We start from the raw sequence: 18,065 nt of genomic DNA on the forward strand, positions 1-18,065 counted from the left end.
AGAATAATGAGGGGTGAGTCCGGGTGTTTTCAATTTCGTTTACTTGTTCGGCGAGCGTTAGCACTGCGGCGTTTGTGTTAGTTTGAGGCGGAATATAGACACCAGCGAGAATGAATGATGCAAACTCACAAGGCGAGTAGAATGGCTGACAGTTCAAAAACAGCGATTCCAAATGCGGGCTGCAGTGTGTGCTGAGCTCCGTGACGTCCGTACACCATTTTACGTTAATATAGAAGCATATCCCGCCGCCCTTTGTTTTCCCCGATGATTCCATGTCGCGATCTTGCCCGGTGAAGATTGAAGCCGGCAAGCATGATGGCGCCATCGGGTACAGCATCACAAAGCCAAGTCTCCATAAAGCACATGGCGGCGGAACGTCCAAAGTCTTTACCGGTCTGCCCGTAGGTGTGAATGTGAGTTTGATTGGTTGTTTATGTGTGCCCTACGATTGGCTGACGACCAGTTCAGACGCCGGAAGATGGCTGGTATAGGGTCCAGCACGCCCGTGAACCTAGTGAGGATAGGCGGTACGGAAAGTGGATGGAGGGATAGTAAAAGGCATATGGCGGTCATTATGGATAGTAAAAGGCATATGGCATTCTGCCTGGAGTTTGCCCAAAGGCACCTGAAGTACTCTCAGACCACGAGAGACAAAATTCTCTGGTCTGATTAGACAAAGCTTCATGGCATTCACACCAAATTCTTTGGTGTAAAAGTCAGACGTCATATTTGGAGGAAACCGGGTACCACTCATCAACTGGCCAATACAATCCCTACAGTTCAGCATGGTGGTGGTAGCCTCATGCTGTGGGAATGTTTTTCAGTGACAGGAAGTTGGATATATATATATTTTTTGTTCAATTATCTGGTTAAATTAAGGACAAGTAAATACAACAAATGAAATACATAAAATATAGATAACCGCTACTGTGCAGTATGTCATTTTAAGCCTAAATAATGCATCTCTCCTTTTCTATTTTGTGCTCTGACTTTGTGTGGCTCATCTGACCTTTGAACCCTCTTGTCTGTCCAACAGGAGGAGGGTGAGGCAGCCACGATCCCCAAAGTGTCAGCTTGTAGCACGCCAGGTGAGTGCCAGGAGAGTCGAACAGCCAACACTGAAGGGCCAGAGAGCAGAAACAATCCATCTCCTTAACAAAAGGTTCTTGGTTTTACTTGTTTAACTTGTTTTTATTCCTACAGACATGCCCAGGAAGCCATGGGAAAGAACAAACAACAATACTATGAATGGTAGCAAATCACCAGTTATAGGAAGGTACTGTATCTCCCAACTACTCGCCTTACCTGATACAATAATAACATTTTAGTTTTTTGTTTTGGTTGGGGAAATTTTAGCTCACTTTTTAATCATACTTATTGTTTCATTTAAGTAGATGTTCTAAAAATGCTTCGGAACCACCAAAAATAAGACTCTTTGAGTACACTGGCATATTGCTGAAGTAGTTTTGGCTAGGTTCAGCATGGTGCACTGTTTGGGTTGCCCAGTGCTTGCTAACATTACTAAAGCTTATGTTGGCTTAATGTGCACATCTGATATGAGTTTACTGCTGGAATATGAGCAGGAGTGGTGAAAATTCTGTGTTTATCAATATTTTAGCCATTTCTTTGAGGACAGGACTACACAATTCTTAGTTTTCATCACGTGAAATGACACGCATGAGGCAATTTATCAGATGTGTGCTTTCTTCGAAGTCAGTTTATTTTAAATACCTGACGCACATTGGCTTAGAAAGCTATGGTCAAAGTAGTACAGTACGTTTGTGCTCACATTTCAATTTGTTCTTCACACTTTTTGGGACTATTCTTTTTTTAGGTTTATGTAAGAGCCTACTGAGTTTGATTTTTTTTTTTTTTTTCCAACAGAAAAATGTTGTACTTTCAGGAATTATTTTCTGTGCTGAAGCAAAAACCTTATTGATTCCCAAGGATATCAAACAAAGGGTCATATTGTTGCATATTTGTTCTCCTCATTGCTGGTTACTGATTTACTGACATTTTCTGCAGTGTTTTCCACCCAGTAGATCAGGGAATCGGAATATCGTTTTTTTTAACTCAACATTTTTAATGGCTGAAATAGGGCTTTATGAAGAGAGGAGGATTTTTTTTTCTGAAAAGTGGCTGACAAATCAAGTGGATAATGGCATTGCTCTGAATGGATATTACATTTTTAGATGTTAGCCTTCAAGAGGTGGAGGTTTAGCCATTTTCGTTAAGGGCAGTTTCTCTGTGTTTCTCTGTCCCAAAGAATTTTAAATATTTGGCTTTAACCATCTCCTTGGGTAACAGCGCTGTGCTGTCTGTGAAAAACTGCTAATTGTGAGAGTATCAGTTGCAGTGTCTGATTTAGCTCATCAAATATAATCGAATCTTTTCTCAGAGTTAGTAATATCACTGAGCGATTTGAATCTCAATTGTCTGAAGAATGCGTCTGATGGTCTCAAAGACCTGCATTTTAACCTGCTAAACCTCACACAATTGATTTCGGCCCAAACAAGGCTTGATCCAGCTAACCTTGAGAAGGCCACCTTGTTGGACCTCGTTTTAACCAACCGACCACATAACGTAACTTTCAAATCCTATGGAGTTATCCCGCTTGATTTTAGTGACGACTGCCCAGTTGCTTCTCAGAAATATTTTGTCAGGAAAATTATCGATGGACTTTTAGGAACTTTGTAGATCATGGCTTTATATATGACTTGAGTCAGTGATTTATCTCAATATATTTAAATTGTTTTATTTAAACCTTCAACTGTGTTGCTGATAAACCTGCAGCCTTTGACAAATTAAGAGTCAAGAAAATGAATAACCTTAGGTTCATGCGTGAAATTGCTGTAATATTGCATAATAGGGACATTGCCTGGAACAAAGCTTGTGCCCCTGGACCAAGAAGTGATTGACAATATTTTCGTCATCTCAAGCTAAATCATCTTACATCATTATCGGACTGTTGTGGTGATCCATCAAAGTTCTGGAGAACAATCAACATTCTCTCAGAGAGCCCATCCTCATCCAAGCCCATGCAGATCTCCCAAGACTCGGTTCTCAGTTCAAATAAAAATTGAACTCCTGTATGTGACATTCTTAATGAACACTTTGTTATTCCAATTTATAGCTTACAGAATCTAGGCTTGAATTAAAATCAACAATTCTACATTTATGTCAACAAACACGGGACACCATAGTTTTTCCCTTGAGACCCTTTACGACAGCTGAGGGTGTTCAGTACTCTCTTATTTAGATCCGAAGAAGAGTATCGGGGCTGACAATTTGAACCTACGACTTTGAGCACTTACTACACCAATTATTGTTCATGTCCAGCTACATATTTTTAATTTGACTCTTTTAATCAAATGTATTCCTAACATTTGCAAACGAGCTTATGCAACTCCCCTTCATAAAGGTGGTCTCAAAAATGAACAGATACATTTTTTAGCCAATTTCAAAATTACCCGACAAAACTTGTAACACAAACAGGATAAAAGGAGGGAATAATCTAGGGGGCGATAGACACTCTCCAGTTGCCATGCAGAGTCTTTCTCCCAATACTGTGACATCAACTCTTCTGGCATTAAACATCTTTAATGGAGAAAATAGTCTTTTGGTAGTTATGTAAAAGTGGGACAAAACAGGCCCAAAAAATGTAATATAAATTCAACACACCACAAAGAAGAGTAATGTTAACAAGGCTGGCAAATTTGAATGAATAAAAAAAAAAAATTTTTAAAAAAAATCGCTGAATAAATAAAATCATGCTTCAAAACCTGAATAATAAGGGTGTAGCGTATATTGGTTGTTGGATAAAACGTAATTTATTTACAACCCCAATTCCAATGAAGTTGGGCCCTTGTGTTAAAATCAAGACAAACTTCTTGACTTCTGGACTTCAAATCAAGACAAACAGTTCTCAAAGTCTCGCAGTTGCACCTGTACAGTTGATACACTGACACAGACATCAAGGCATACATTTGGAATATGTTTGCAGAGTTAGTGAAATATCAAAATGGACATTTTATCTTGAGTTCAAAACAACCCTGAATGGAAGTCCACGGGTTGCGGTACTCTGAAAGTGGGTGGCCCCTTGCGTGCATGTTTGAATATTAAGCAACAGTTCATTGCTGTGTTGCATATGTTTTCAGCACTTCAAACATATTTACTGTATTTAGAAACAAAACACGGATTTCTGCTTAGTGCTACTTTAATGTGAGTATACCGTAGCCGACATGAATTGCCTTTTGCATTCAATCGATAAACCACTTAATGTCAAACTCATTTTGATCCATGTTATGCATAAAACATTTATTCATTCATTTATCCTCCGTCCCGCTTATCCTCACTAGGGTCACGGGCGTGCTGGAGCCTATCCCAGCTATCTTCGGGCGAGAGGCGGGGTACACTCTGAACTGGCCGCCAGCTAATCGCAGGGCACATAGAAACAAACAACTATTCGCACTCAAATTCAAACCTGCGGGCAATTTAGAATCTTCAATTAACCTACCATGCATGTTTTGGGGATGTGGGAGGAAACAGGAGTACCCGGAGAAAACCCACACAGTCACGGGGAGAACATGCAAACTCCACACAGGCGAGGCCGGATTTTGAACCTGGGTCCTCAGAGCTGTGAGACAGACGTGCTAACCAGTCGTCCGCCATGCATAAAACAGAAAAAAAAGGATTTTGATGGCATGGGATCTTTAATAATAAATTGTGTGAATGGATTGAGAACTATTTATCTGGCAGAACTCAAGCTCTGGTGGCTGATGCTTACCGATCAAATGATCACAATGTCTGTGAAGGGCTGGGTCAAGGATCTGTTTTAGGATCACTGTTGTTTTCCTTATATATTAATGATTTCAATGTTGGAATCAAAAAAAGTTCAATTCAGCTGTATGCGAATGATGCAGTCATCCACCCAGTCTCCTCACTTGATCTAGCACCTCTACAAAACCTACAGTCTGATTTCCATGTCATCCAAAGCACACATGCTGAATTTAAATTGACAAGATGTCTTAAAAAACATGTCAAAGAACTTTGAAACAAACGGAAAGCTTGATAGACAATCTTTTACAGAACGAAATCATGTCTTCCTCAGTACTGTAGGAAGCCAATAGTACAAGCTACATTTTGATCTATTTCGGACTATGGAGATGTCATTTATATGCATTCATCCCTCTCTGCATTAAAACCACTTTCTACAGTTTATCACGCAGCGTATGGCTTTATTACTGGTGATGGGTTTTTGACCCCTTCCCATGGGCTCACCACCTGTGGGAGGGGCAATTGGGGTCGGGGTGCAGTGTGAGCTGGGCGGTGGCCGAAGGCGGGGACCTTGGCGATCCGATCCCCGGCTACAGAAGCTGACTCTAGGGACGTGGAATGTCACCTCTGGCAGGGGAGGAGCCCGAGCTGTTGTGTGAGGTCGAGAAGTTCCGACTAGATATAGTCGGACTCGCCTCCACACACAGCTTGGGCTCTCTCTCCGCCTTCGGGTGGGGGGACGGGTCCTGACTGTTCTTTGTGCCTATGCACCAAACAGCAGTTCAGAGTAACCACCCTTTTTGGAGTCCTTGGAGGGGGTGCTGGAGAGCGCTCCCGCTGGGGACTCCATCTTTCTGGTGGGGGACTTCAATGCTCACGTGGGCAATGACAGTGAAACCTGGTAGGGCGTGATTGGGAGGAACGGCCCCCCCGATCAGAACCCGAGCGGTGTTCTGTTACTGGACTTCTGTGCTCATCACGGATTGTCCATAACGAACACCATGTTCAAGCATCAGGGTGTCCACACGTGCACTTGGCACCAGGACACCCTAGGTCGCAGTTCGATGATCGACTTTGTGGTTGTGTCATCGGACTTGCGGCCGCATGTCCTGGATACTCTGGTGAAGAGAGGGGCGTAGCTGTCAACCGATCACCACCTGGTGGTGAGTTTGCTCCGATGGTGGGGGAAGATGCCGGTCCGACTTGGCAGGCCCAAACGTATTGTGAGGGTCTGCTGGGAACGTCTGGCGGAATCCCCTGTCACTTTGCTCATGTTCCGGGGGAGGCGAGGGACATCGAGTCAGAGTGGACCATGTTCCGCGCCTCCGTTGCTAAGGCGGCCGACCGGAGCTGTGGCCGTAAGTTGGTCGGTACCTGTCGTGGCGGCAATCCCCGAACCCGTTGGTAGACACCAACGGTGAGGGATGCCGTCAAGCTGAAGAAGGAGTCCTATCGGGCTTTTTCGGCCGGTGGGACTCCTGAGGCAGCTGATGGGTACCGGCTGGCCAAGCGGAATGCAGCTTTGGTGGTCGCTGAAGCAAAAACTCGGGTATGGGAGGAGTTCGGTGAGGCCATGGAGAAAGACTTCCGGACGGCTTCGAAGAAATTCTGGTCCGCCATCCGGCGTCTCAGGAGAGGAAAGCAGTACACCACCAACACTGTGTATAGGGGGGATGGGGTGCTGCTGACCTCGACTCGGGTCGTTGTGAGTCGGTGGGGAGAATACTTCGAAGACCTCCTCAATTCCACCGACACGCCTTCGCATGATGAAGCAGAGTGTGGGTTCTCTGAGGCGGGCTCTCCTATCTCTTGGTTTGAGGTCACCGAGGTGGTTAAAAAGCTCCTCGGTGGCGAGGCCCCGGAGGTGGATGAGATTCGCCTGGAGTTCCTAAAGGCTCTGGATGTTGTGGGGCTGTCCTGGTTGACATGCCTCTGCAACATCGCGTGGACATCGGGGACAGTGCCTCTGGATTGGCAGACTGGGGTGGTGGTTCCCCTTTTTAAGAAGGGGGACCGGAGGGTGTGTTCCAACTACAGGGGGATCACACTCCTCAGCCTCCCTGGTATACAGGGGGTGCTGGAGAGGAGGGTCCGTCGAAGTCTAAACTCAGATTCCGGAGGAGCAGTGTGGTTTTCGTCCTGGCCGTGGAACAGTGGACCAGCTCTACACCCTCGACAGGGTCCTCGAGGTTGCATGGGAGCTCGCCCAACCAGTCTGCATGTGTTTTGTGGACTTGGAGAAGGCGTTCGACCGTGTCCCTCGGGGAGTCCTGTGGAGGGTGCTTCTGGAGTATGGGGTACCGAACCACCTGATACAGTCCCTGTACGACCCGAGTCAGAGTTTGGTCCGCATATCCTGCAGTAAGTCGGACTCGTTCCCGGTGAGGGTTGGACTCCGCCAAGGCTGCCCTTTGTCACAGATTCTGTTCATAACTTTTATGGACAGAATTTCAAGACGCAGCCGAGGCGTAGAGGGGGTCCGGTTTGGTGGCCTCAGTATTGCATCTCTGCTTTTTGCAGATCATGTGGTTCTGTTGGCTTCATCAAGGCGTGACCTCCAACTCTCACTGGAGCAGTTCGCAGCTGAGTGTGAAGCAGCTGGGATGAGAATCAGCACCTCCAAATCTGAGACCATGGTCCTCAGTCGAAAAAGGGTGGCGTACCCTCTCCAGGTCGAGGATGAGATCCTGCCCCAAGTGGAGGAGTTCAAGTATCTTGGGGTCTTGTTCACGAGTGAGGGAAGAATGGAACGGGAGATCGACAGGCGGATCGGTGCAGCGTCTGCGGTGATGCGGACTTTGTATCGGTCCGTTGTGGTAAAGAAGGAGCTAAGCCGAAAGGCGAAGCTCTCAATTTACCGCTCGATCTACGTTCCTACATTCACCTATGGTCACGAGCTGTGGGTCGCAGCCTGGACACTCCGCAGGGTGTCCGGGCTCTCCCTTAGAGAGAGGGTGAGAAGCTCGGTCATCCGGGAGGATGAGTCTGGGCGTCCCTGCTACAGCTAGAAAATTGACGGATGGATGGATGGGTTTTTGACCCATGCCTGTCAACTTTACCGGAATGTCAGCTGCTGGACATCCTTGGCACTGAGGAGCGCATTGTTTTTATTCATTATCCACCTGATTATTTAACAAATTTGTTTATCTTGAAATTATTCAGTTACTCCACAGTAGTAGTTTTGAGTAGAAAAAACAGTGGAAAATTATTGGCTTCCTTCTCAAGTTCTTATATTTTTGCATAGTTTCCCCAGTTTAATATGTAAGCTCATCAAACAAATGTAAATATCACACAAATATACCCCAAGTGAATTTAAAATGCTTAAGTTACCTGGCCCTGTGTGAAAATGTAATGGCCCCCTAAACGTAATAACTGGTTGGGCCATCCGGAGCAGCAACAACTGAAATCAAGCGTTTTCTATAACTGTCAATGAGTCTCTGTGGGGATATTTTGGCCCACTCTTCCCTGCAGAATTGTTTGAATTCAGCAAAAATGGAGGGTTTTCGAGCATGAGCAGCCTTTTTAAAGTCATGCCACTGCATTTCAATCGGATTCAAGTCTGGACTTTGACTAGCCACTCCAAAACCTTCATTTTGTTTTTTTTAAGCCATTCAGATGTTGACTTGTTGGTGTGTTTTTGATTGTTATCCTGGTGCAAAATTCAAGTGCTTCAGCTTGAAGTCACAAACTCATGGCTGAACATTCTCCTTCAGAATTTTCTGTTAAAGAGCGAGCAGAATTCATGGTTCCATCAGTCACAGCAAGTTGTCCAGGTCCTGACTGGGCGAAGCAGCCCAAGACCATCACACTACCACCACCATGTTTGACTGTTGGTATGATGTTCTTTTCTCTGAAATGCTGTGCTACATTTACGCCAGATGTAACGAGACACACACCTTCCAAACAGCTCAACTTTCATCTCATCAGTCCATATAATCTTATCCCAAAAATCTTAGGAATCATTCAGATGTTTTTTGTTTTTGTTTTTGGCCAGCAGTGGTTTTTGCCTTGGAACTCTGCCATGGATGCCACGTCTGCCCAGTCTCTACCTTATTGTTGTGCCATCAACACTGAATTTAACTGAGGCAAATGAGGCCTGCAGGTCTTTAGAAGTTTAGAAGTTCCTTTGCGGCCTCCTTGATGAGTCATTGCTGTTCTCTTGGGGTAATCTTTGTAAGCCGGCCATTCCTGGGAAGGTTCACCACTGTTCCATTTTTTTCTCCATGTGAGGATAATAGGTCTCCCTGTGGTTCGCTGGAATCATAAAGCTTTAGACATTGATTTGTAATTACTTTATTTCTTGACTCTTCTGGAATTTCTTTGGATCATGTAATTTATTGCAGCTTTTTTAGATTTTCTTTTTTTGTCTGACTTGATTTTGTCGGGACAGATTCTTTGATTTCTTGAAAATGAACCAAAAATTGTGATTTGCCACATGATTTAATAAGGAGGGTAATTACTTTTTCACACGTGGCCAGGTAACTTTGAATATTTTTTTCCTTAATAAATCAATTCACCATTTAAAAACTGCATTTTAAGTTCACATGGGTTATATTTGTCTGATATTTACATGAGTTTGATTATCTTAAACATTAAAGTGGGAAAACGATGTAAAAATATAAGAATTTGAGAAGGGGGCCAATATTTTTTCACTGCAGTGTACATGTACCTTGTACATTGTTGTTTTGTAATTTTTTTTTTTTTTTTAATTGTTAAAGCTTTCATTTTGTTTCTCATTGTTTTGATTATTTTAATGACTTCTTTGTAATCAGGGCATCATTTGAAAAGAGAGCTTGCTTTCAACTGACCCTTCCTGAATAAATCAAAGTTGAAATGAAATTAAATCACAAATGGTGCCATCACTAACAAAAGCAAATAAGGCAGGGTTTCCCTTTTTCACTCCGTATTTTATACCTACAATCTATAAACATGAGTGAGTTTTCGGTACAATTCTCCAAACATGGCTGCGGACATACAGGCAGAAACTAAGGTATTCTTTGTTAAGCCAGTGTCTCTGCTGCTCACACAGACGAGATTCTCCGTGGAGAAATCCCATGGCAACAGACTCCTCCAACAGGTAGACTGAGGACCAGTGACAGTTTGAGAACCCTTTTTCTTAAGTCTTTCCCCTGTTTCTGTTATGGAATTGGTTTTGGAATTGGAAAGCAGTTACTTTTAAATGCTTTGATACAAGCATTTGGAATCAATCCAGAGTTGTCTTTGTAGTTACACTACCTTACATGACCAAACTGGAGTGCATCTCTGCTCCTCGTCGGTTGTTTGAAGAATGACATTTTGTGCATTGTATCTAATCCATTGCCAGTGTGAGAGACTTTTTATGCATGCTGCTCTGCCTGCTGACCTCTAAACAGAAAACAGGGAAATCCAAATATGCGTCACATACTTCTGTACACCCTCCCTCTAAATATAGAGGAACGCCTAGTGCAGCCTAGACTTGGCGCTGTAATCATCATTGTAGCGCCAGCAGGCGTCCAGAGATCGGGGTTGCACAGTACTGTATGTGTGTTAGTGCACGCTTGTGTGCATGTACCGTTTATGCGCTTGTAAATCCATGTACAAACCCCCTATTCCAATGAAGTTGGGACGTTGTGTAAAACATAACATCAGAATACAATGATTTGCAAATCCTTTTCAACCTATATTCAATTGAAGAACCTACAAAGGCAAGATATTTAATGTTCAGACTGATGAACGTTAAAATTTCTTTCCAGATATTCTCTCGTTTTGAATTTGATGCCTGCAACACGTTCCAAAAACAATTTGAGGAATCCTCAAAAACACCTGTTTGGAAGATTCCACAGGTGACCAGGTTAATTGGAAACAGGTGAGTGTCACGATTGGATATATAAGGAGCTTCCCCGAAAGGCTCAGCTGTTCTCAAGCAAGGACTGGTTCACCACTTTTTGAACAACTGCATGAGCAAATAGTCAAACAGTTTAAGAACATTTCTCAACTCACAATTGGCAGCAATTTAGGGATTTCATCGGTCCATATCATCATCAAAGGATTCACAGAATCTGGAGAAATCTTAACGTAAGCGGCAAGGCCGAAAACCAGCATTGAATGCTCGTGACCTTCAATCCTTCATGCGGCACTGCATTACAAACCGCCATGTCTAAAGGATATTGCCATGTGGGCTCCGGAACACTTCAGAAAACCATTGTCAGTTAATTGAGTATGTCGCTACGTCTACAAATGGAAGTTAAAAAGCTATGATGCAAAACGAAACCGTATATCAACTACACCCAGAAATGCTGCTGCCTTCTGTGGGCCCGAGCTCACCTGAGATAGACTGACGCAAAGTGAAAAAGTGCTGTGGTCTGACGAATGCACATTTCAAATTGTTTTTGGCACTCGTGGACGTCGTGTCATCTGGGCCAAAGAGGAAAAGGACCACCCGGATTGTTATCAGTGCAAAGTTCAAAAGCCAGCATCCGTGATGGTATGAGGCTGTGTTAGTGCCCATGGCATGGGTAACGCACCATTAATGCTGAAAGGTACATACAGGTTTTGGAGCAACATATGCTGCCATCCAAGCAACATCTTTTTCAGGGACGTCCCTGCTTATTTCAGCCAGACAATGCCAAGCCACATTCTGCACGTTACAACAGCGTGGCTTCGTAAGTAAAAGAGTGCGGGTACTAGACTGGCCTGCCAGCAGTCCAGACCAGTCTACCATTTGAAAATATGTGGCGATGAAGTCCAAAATACGACAACAGAGACCCTGGACTGTTGAGCAACTGATGGTGTACATCAGTCAAGAATGGGAAAGAATTCCACCTACAAAGCTTCAACAATTAAAGCCTCTTTATACTCCCACGCAAATTGTCGCCGCGCCCAGACGGTCGCAGAGATCCTCTCTCGTGATTGTTCCGTTTTAGTCACATGCTGTGATGACTTACTCCGCGTTCCCCTTGGTTCCACATACCACCGACACCACCGCCTTCTTGATTGATTTTGCAGTGTAATTAAACGTATCATCTGGTTATCTAAGTCCATTTGTTCTAGCAGATACTGTTCCACGGTCGCCATAGTTGTTGGTTTGTTCCTTGTTCCAGAAATGGCCATAAAATGGAGAGGAAATTCCACTCTGTGGTGTCTTTGCCAATACCTGCTGTCGCAACACCTCGAATTGGAGGAGAACTGCAGTGCATTTTCAAAACTGCGCGTGTGGGTAGCGCTCGACTAGCAAAACTGCGCACGGGATAGCCGCAGTGACGTCAGCGCGGTCGCCACCCGCGCAAGTATAAAGAAGCCTTTAGTGTCCTCAGTTCCCAAACACTTATTGAGTGTTGTTTGCATTTTGATTTGAAAATCATTGCATTCTGTTTTCATTTCCATTTGACACACCGTTCCCAACTTTACTGGAATTGGGGTTTGTAAATGACAGTTAATAACAAAAACATGATGCAACTTTACAGACAAATGATTGCCCGCCACCAATGCCAAACATCGTAATTTGTCACCAAATTTTACAGCTTCATAGACACCCATGTTAAGTGCCATTAAATGAGTCATCATCATTTCTATGGCTGATATTTTAGATCTCATCTACTACTACAGACATATTTTGGTTAATGATTTTGTCACATAATTACTGACGCACCTGCGAACTCATTTCCTTTTATTGCATGTATCCTTCCTGTCTTACATCCTCTCTCTTTTAAGCTACAGTATTTGCTTTTGCTGACAGTAGTGTTGTTGACACTACTGTCTACTACTACTACAGATTTTAGACAGACATGCTGCAAAGCAATTAGATTGGTGTGTTTTTAATTGCACGTTGAGGTGAGTACATTCCCCCACATGTGCACGCATTGTGCTGCTTATTTGCAGTTATTTACACGTGAATATTATGGTATGACAGATGAGTACTAATTCCATCAAATTCAACTCCCATCGTATCATTTGGTCGTCTATTTTGATGGGAATCTTTCAATGAAGTTACCATTAGTTACTGTTTTCCTTCCGTCAGGGTCTGTTGAAACTGTCCCCTAATCAGCACACATTTAATGTCCACGTGACAGAAGCTGTGGGTTGGCAGTGTACGAAATACACCCTGATTTGATTTGCATACAAATACTGTGCTCTCCCACTCCTCTTTCAGACCGAAATCTACTCCAACGCCTACAGCATCTGTAAGTGCCAACGGTATGCCAACAGAAGCTGTTGACTATGATAGATTGAAACAGGTTGGTGAACATGTTATATGTTGTGCTTAAGGTTTTTTTTGGTGTTTTTTTTTTTTTTTTTTTTAAAACATCCTGTATTTCCATGAAAGCGTTACGTACTGTCCTCTTCATCTGTCTGGTAGACTGAAGGCACCCAAATGACAACCACTCTCTTGAGTTTGTCTCATGTTCTCTGTTGACGAACCCCGCTTTAGTTTAGCACACCTTTCAAACGAATCTCCCAGGGTTTAGCTGCTTTTGTAAAGTAAAGTAGAAGGCAATCTACTCGTGCTCCAAAATCCCTGCACTTTGAAACTCAAAAGCCAATGCAAATCCGTCTCCTCGTCAAGCAATGCGATTGAAGGTGAGGGTATAATAACGGCACAGTAAAGACATAATAGTGTTGGGAGTGTACACTTGGACTATATGGAAATGCAAATGTCTTCTGTTGTGTCCCTCTAGGACATTCTGGATGAGATGAGGAAGGAGCTGTCAAAGCTAAAAGAAGAGCTCATTGATGGTAAATTGAGCTTTTTTTTTGTCTTTTACATTGTACTTTAATAGCAAATGTAGCAGTTTTATGAAGGTTCTTCTCTATCCGTTTGCCAGTAGTGTGGTGTGTACCCAAATGAAGCCGCAGAGGTTTATTGTCAAATGGACTACTGAGACTACTACTGAGTACAATAATAATAATAATAATAAGGTTCATTTATTGTTAATGTGAAGTGACAAGTAGTATTCTGCTTCTCTGTTAAGGTTGAGAATAATTTGTCATCTTTCCCCAATGAAATGCATCGAAAATGCTGTTAATCCGTTCCAGCCCCCCACCCAAAAAAAAAAATATATATATATATATATATATATATATATATATATATATATTATTTTTTTTGCAGTGAATTTTTTTTTTAAATCAGAAAAAGAGCACTCTATGATATTATACTTTATAAAAACAAAGTAATGACATGATGAAATCGAATCAAAAATAATGAAACCGTTTTTGTGACACATTCTTCTTCAAATCTTTGCACATTGTGCTGCTCATTCCGGTGTGTGCGCCCTGGCCACCTGGGGACAGTGTAAAGGCCAATTTATAATTACTTCACACCTACTTTCCTGCCTGGATGCAGCAGCCAATCATATTGCAGTGGGCAGTTTCCTGCCTAGAACTAGTGAGAATCATTCTTGGCAGACAATAACGAATACGGCATTATGACTGAGAGTCCAGTTATATTGCCTGTCTACAATGCGTTCCTGCACCGTTTGTGTTCAAATATTTAGAAAGAAAAAGAAAAAGCTAAAATAGATTTATTTATTTGTTTAAACAAATGTCTTTACCATTATTGATCAAATTATAGGAAAATGACCAATTAATGCAGAGGTGTCAACCTCAAGGTCCGGGGGCCAGAGCCGGCCCGCTACATCATTTTGCGTGGTCCGTGAAAGCAAATCACGGTCATCAACTTTCATGATACTATAATGCTAAAATCTGAACCAAAATTTCCAATTGTCATATGAAATAAATCATGTTAAAATATTGCAAGCATTTCAGTTTTCCACAGTAAATGAACAATGTATTATCCTGGACTTCTAATTTCAACATTGGTTATCCATCAATTTGTTGTGTACAGTGTCTGCAATAATATGCTGCAGTTAACCATTTGTGTGGCTTCACAGTCATAATTGCCTTCTGAGAGAAACCGTAACTGCAACGTGCCCAGTGACAAAAATGAGTTTGACACCCCTGCTAATGTTCGTTAAACGAAGCACTGAACTAGCATTTAGCTCATTTGTGGATTGCTCTCGTGTCTCCTCAGCAATCAGGGAGGAACTGGGCAGGTCCAGTACAGCATAGATGATACATACTCCCTCTTCTACAAATCCAAGCCCCCATGGCCCAACTTTGGTCACGAGACAAGATAATACAGCCGGCCAGAACAAGATATCAACTTAGTAGCGGTGATGACAATGAAGACAACAACCACGTATACCTGAGAGGGCGCGGTCTCTGGAGTGCGGCATCATTCTGGGTGATGTTTGTATAACTCTCATAGATGGGACTCCACTGCCTCACACTTTCCTCCACCCTCCTGCTGAGGACATCGCATCCTGGAGGACAGCAGTCTGAAAGAAAAGCGCATGTCTTTATGCAAAAAAAAAAAAAAAAAAAAAAAAGTTTTTGTCCTTTAAAAAAAAAAAATTTAACTCTTCAAAGATACTGTAAAGATCATTGGTGCAGAAGCAAATCAGAAATCGTTGTGGTGATTTTTCTATCAAAAGGCACGTTTTATCAAGAAACAGGGATGGAAAATCTCCCCCACGCCTCCTCTCATAATGCCATAGCAGTAGCGTGCGTGCGTGCGTGCGTGATTCTGAACAAGTGCGAACGGTTATGGACGGGGCGGTCCGCCGCTGCTGGAAAACTGTAAAGCTCGTCTTCCTCAAATGCTATTTGAACCTAAATATGTACAAAAAGAAGAGATTATTTTGAAAAACATGCATCTGTTTTGAGTCTATAGATTAAAGGCCATATCAAGTAGCTCCATAATCATCATCATAATCATCTTATTTGTTTCGGTTGATTGGCAAGGGAGAGGCTGCATGTCAGACAGCAGCCCCATAGTAGCTCTCGACCAAACAAAAAGTGCTATTTTGCTAACGCCCGTCATGCTATTTGAGCATGGTCACTGTAGATGGACTTTCACGTCCGACTGGCTTTGTGTCCCTCTCTGTCACGTTTAACATTTCTTTTTTTTTTTTTTTTTTTTTTTTTCCCCCTTCATAAAGTGGAAGGGTGACAAATCTGCCAAGAAAATGCATTCACTCCCACAAGTTTATGACAAGCAATAAGTGTAGCATCTGTTGTCACGCCCTGTCAATCATGTTTCTGTATGGCCTATCAGAGCTCTGTATGGACAGAAAGATGGCGTCCGATGGTGTCACTGAAGAGCGTGATTTCACGGATCAACCTAATTTAGAACTCCCTATCCCCTCTCCGTAACGTCCAATCGTACTGTGTCCTTAAGATAATTTGATGTTAGAAGGATTTTTGTCTGTTTATTCATTTTTCCACAAAACTACTACTAGTGTGCATAAATCTGTGTGTGTGGTGTCTTCAAGGATTTCAGCGTGCCATTCAGTCTTTCACCTGTGCTTACTTTTTTTATTTTTTATTTTTTATTTGCCTCAAAGTGGCACAAGTCCAGATAATTTCAACAGATTTTTATTTATTTTGTTCCAACTACAAGCTCAGAGTTGAAGAATTTGTTTGATGAGAGCCAAGCCATGGTCCAAAATATACAGATCACAGTTGCAAAAAAAAAAAAAAGGAGAATAAATCTCCAATCTATCACACATAAATTGTTTGGCGGTGGATTATACATAATGCATGGTTAAGCCATAAATTTGTCACACACTGGGGACATTTTAAGTTAAAGTGACTTTTTACTTGTTGAATGGGTGTTTCAGCTGTAAGATGTGGTAACAGATATTCATATACTGTTTTACATTTTCACAAAATATTCCACATCCAAACTTTTGCATCCCCTTTTATAGCCATTGTTTTCAATTTGCGAGTTGATGGCTTTGAATGGTCCCAAAATATCACGTTCCTCACAAATGATTCTTATCCTTACGTTATCATTGAAACATATGTAACGCCAACTTTGGCGAACTCAACATTTGGCTGGGGAACAAACTATTTGGGTTTAATATTGTATGCAAGACCATGCCATACAGGCTGAAGTAGCAACAATTTATATTTGGAGGGAACATTTAAAACTCTCAAACATCTCAAAAATAATCCGCTTTTTTATGCACCCTATCTTTGAAAACGTTCAAGCCAAAGTAGCAAAGACGTACAGGTTTGAATGATCTTTGAATACTTCATCTTTCAATCCAGTTTTATTATAAACATCCACCCAAGAGGCCACCCGTGCTTTAGCCTTTTTCCGATTGCACTTTAGTACGAAAACACAAGAGACGCATTCAAACACATCACGACTACTGTGCGGCTATTTCTCGCCAAAGGACTCAACAATCACGCTCAACGAAGTCGCCTTCCTTATATGTCAATCATGGAGATTTCAAAGCAGAACCATATCTTCTATTCACAGTACATCCACTTATTGGACAGGTTAAATGTTACAATCTCTGTTGAATCCATGTGGTTTGTGCCTTGTTCTGAAGTTGTTTTCAAATCCATAACTAGTAATAATATTTGTCCGTCAAATACACTTTTGTGATTTTTTTTAGGGTGTATATGTTCCGTTGAAGGGAGATCTCAATGACCTTGTTACTGTTCCAGGGAACGTGTGTGCAACAAGATCTGCTTTGTTGTTTCCACCAAGTTGAGACTTTTTGTTTTCTCCTTACCGCTATAAAGTACAATCAGACGTTGGCCTACAACGGTTAAGGGGAATATCTTTCACACTTAGTTTGAAAGAGATTACGAGCCCCTTATGCCAGTTAAATGTGGTTAACAAATTTGCTTTCCTCGCTTAATTTGGAATTGGGGCTATGTCCACATTCTTGTCAGTTTAATGATGGAAACGCTTGTTTGTGTTCAGTTATAATGCAGGGGAAAGGAATTGTGAATTTGCAAGGACTTTTTGAGATTGGGGTTCCACGCTTTTGAAGGCACAGCATGTTTCGAAGGGTGGGTTTCCAGACTTGTTCTTTTAGCATCCACGTTGTGTCCTATGCTGTGTTCATGTGAATTAGTCTTTTCTTACATGCTAACATTTTTTGTTTTGATTGAGAAAGTGAAATAAAATTGCAATACAAGACATAAAAGTCATTACTTTGTCCATCCATCATTATTGCAATCGCACTTATGTATCATGTAGCTACTTTATACAGTATACTATATTCTACTTTCATATAACTGTTTGAACAGATGAACATGGCACCGTCAGGCTTCTGGAAATTGCACCCGAAGATGAATCGGACTTTTGCAGGTCCACAATTCTCTTCCTATTTTCACCGATTATTTTTGACTTTCCCTTTTACACAAAGAAACCGTTTGTTTCAGGTGCGACTTTAAAACCTGGACATCCGTGCGTGTCCCTAATTTAAAAATGTTTAAAAATGCAAGAA

At 42.2% G+C, this 18,065-nt stretch overlaps 1 protein-coding gene across 6 annotated transcripts in view; it reads left to right on the forward strand.

Moving 5' to 3' along the window:
• Positions 1 to 17,759, forward strand: part of enah (ENAH actin regulator) — a 126,147-nt gene extending 108,388 nt beyond the window's left edge. For 5 of the 6 annotated variants that reach the window (XM_061705180.1, XM_061705179.1, XM_061705178.1 and 2 more), the window contains 5 exons: positions 1,037 to 1,088; positions 1,204 to 1,276; positions 12,905 to 12,989; positions 13,431 to 13,488; positions 14,786 to 17,759. In XM_061705180.1, the coding sequence (XP_061561164.1) occupies positions 1,037 to 1,088; positions 1,204 to 1,276; positions 12,905 to 12,989; positions 13,431 to 13,488; positions 14,786 to 14,823 (306 nt within the window). In that variant the 3' untranslated portion in view covers positions 14,824 to 17,759. The other variant, XM_061705182.1, reaches the window with a different exon arrangement.
• Positions 17,760 to 18,065: the final 306 nt, after the last annotated feature.

The sequence above is a fragment of the Phycodurus eques genome, chromosome 18 (genome assembly GCF_024500275.1).
Source record: "Phycodurus eques isolate BA_2022a chromosome 18, UOR_Pequ_1.1, whole genome shotgun sequence".
Classification (NCBI taxonomy): domain Eukaryota; kingdom Metazoa; phylum Chordata; class Actinopteri; order Syngnathiformes; family Syngnathidae; genus Phycodurus; species Phycodurus eques.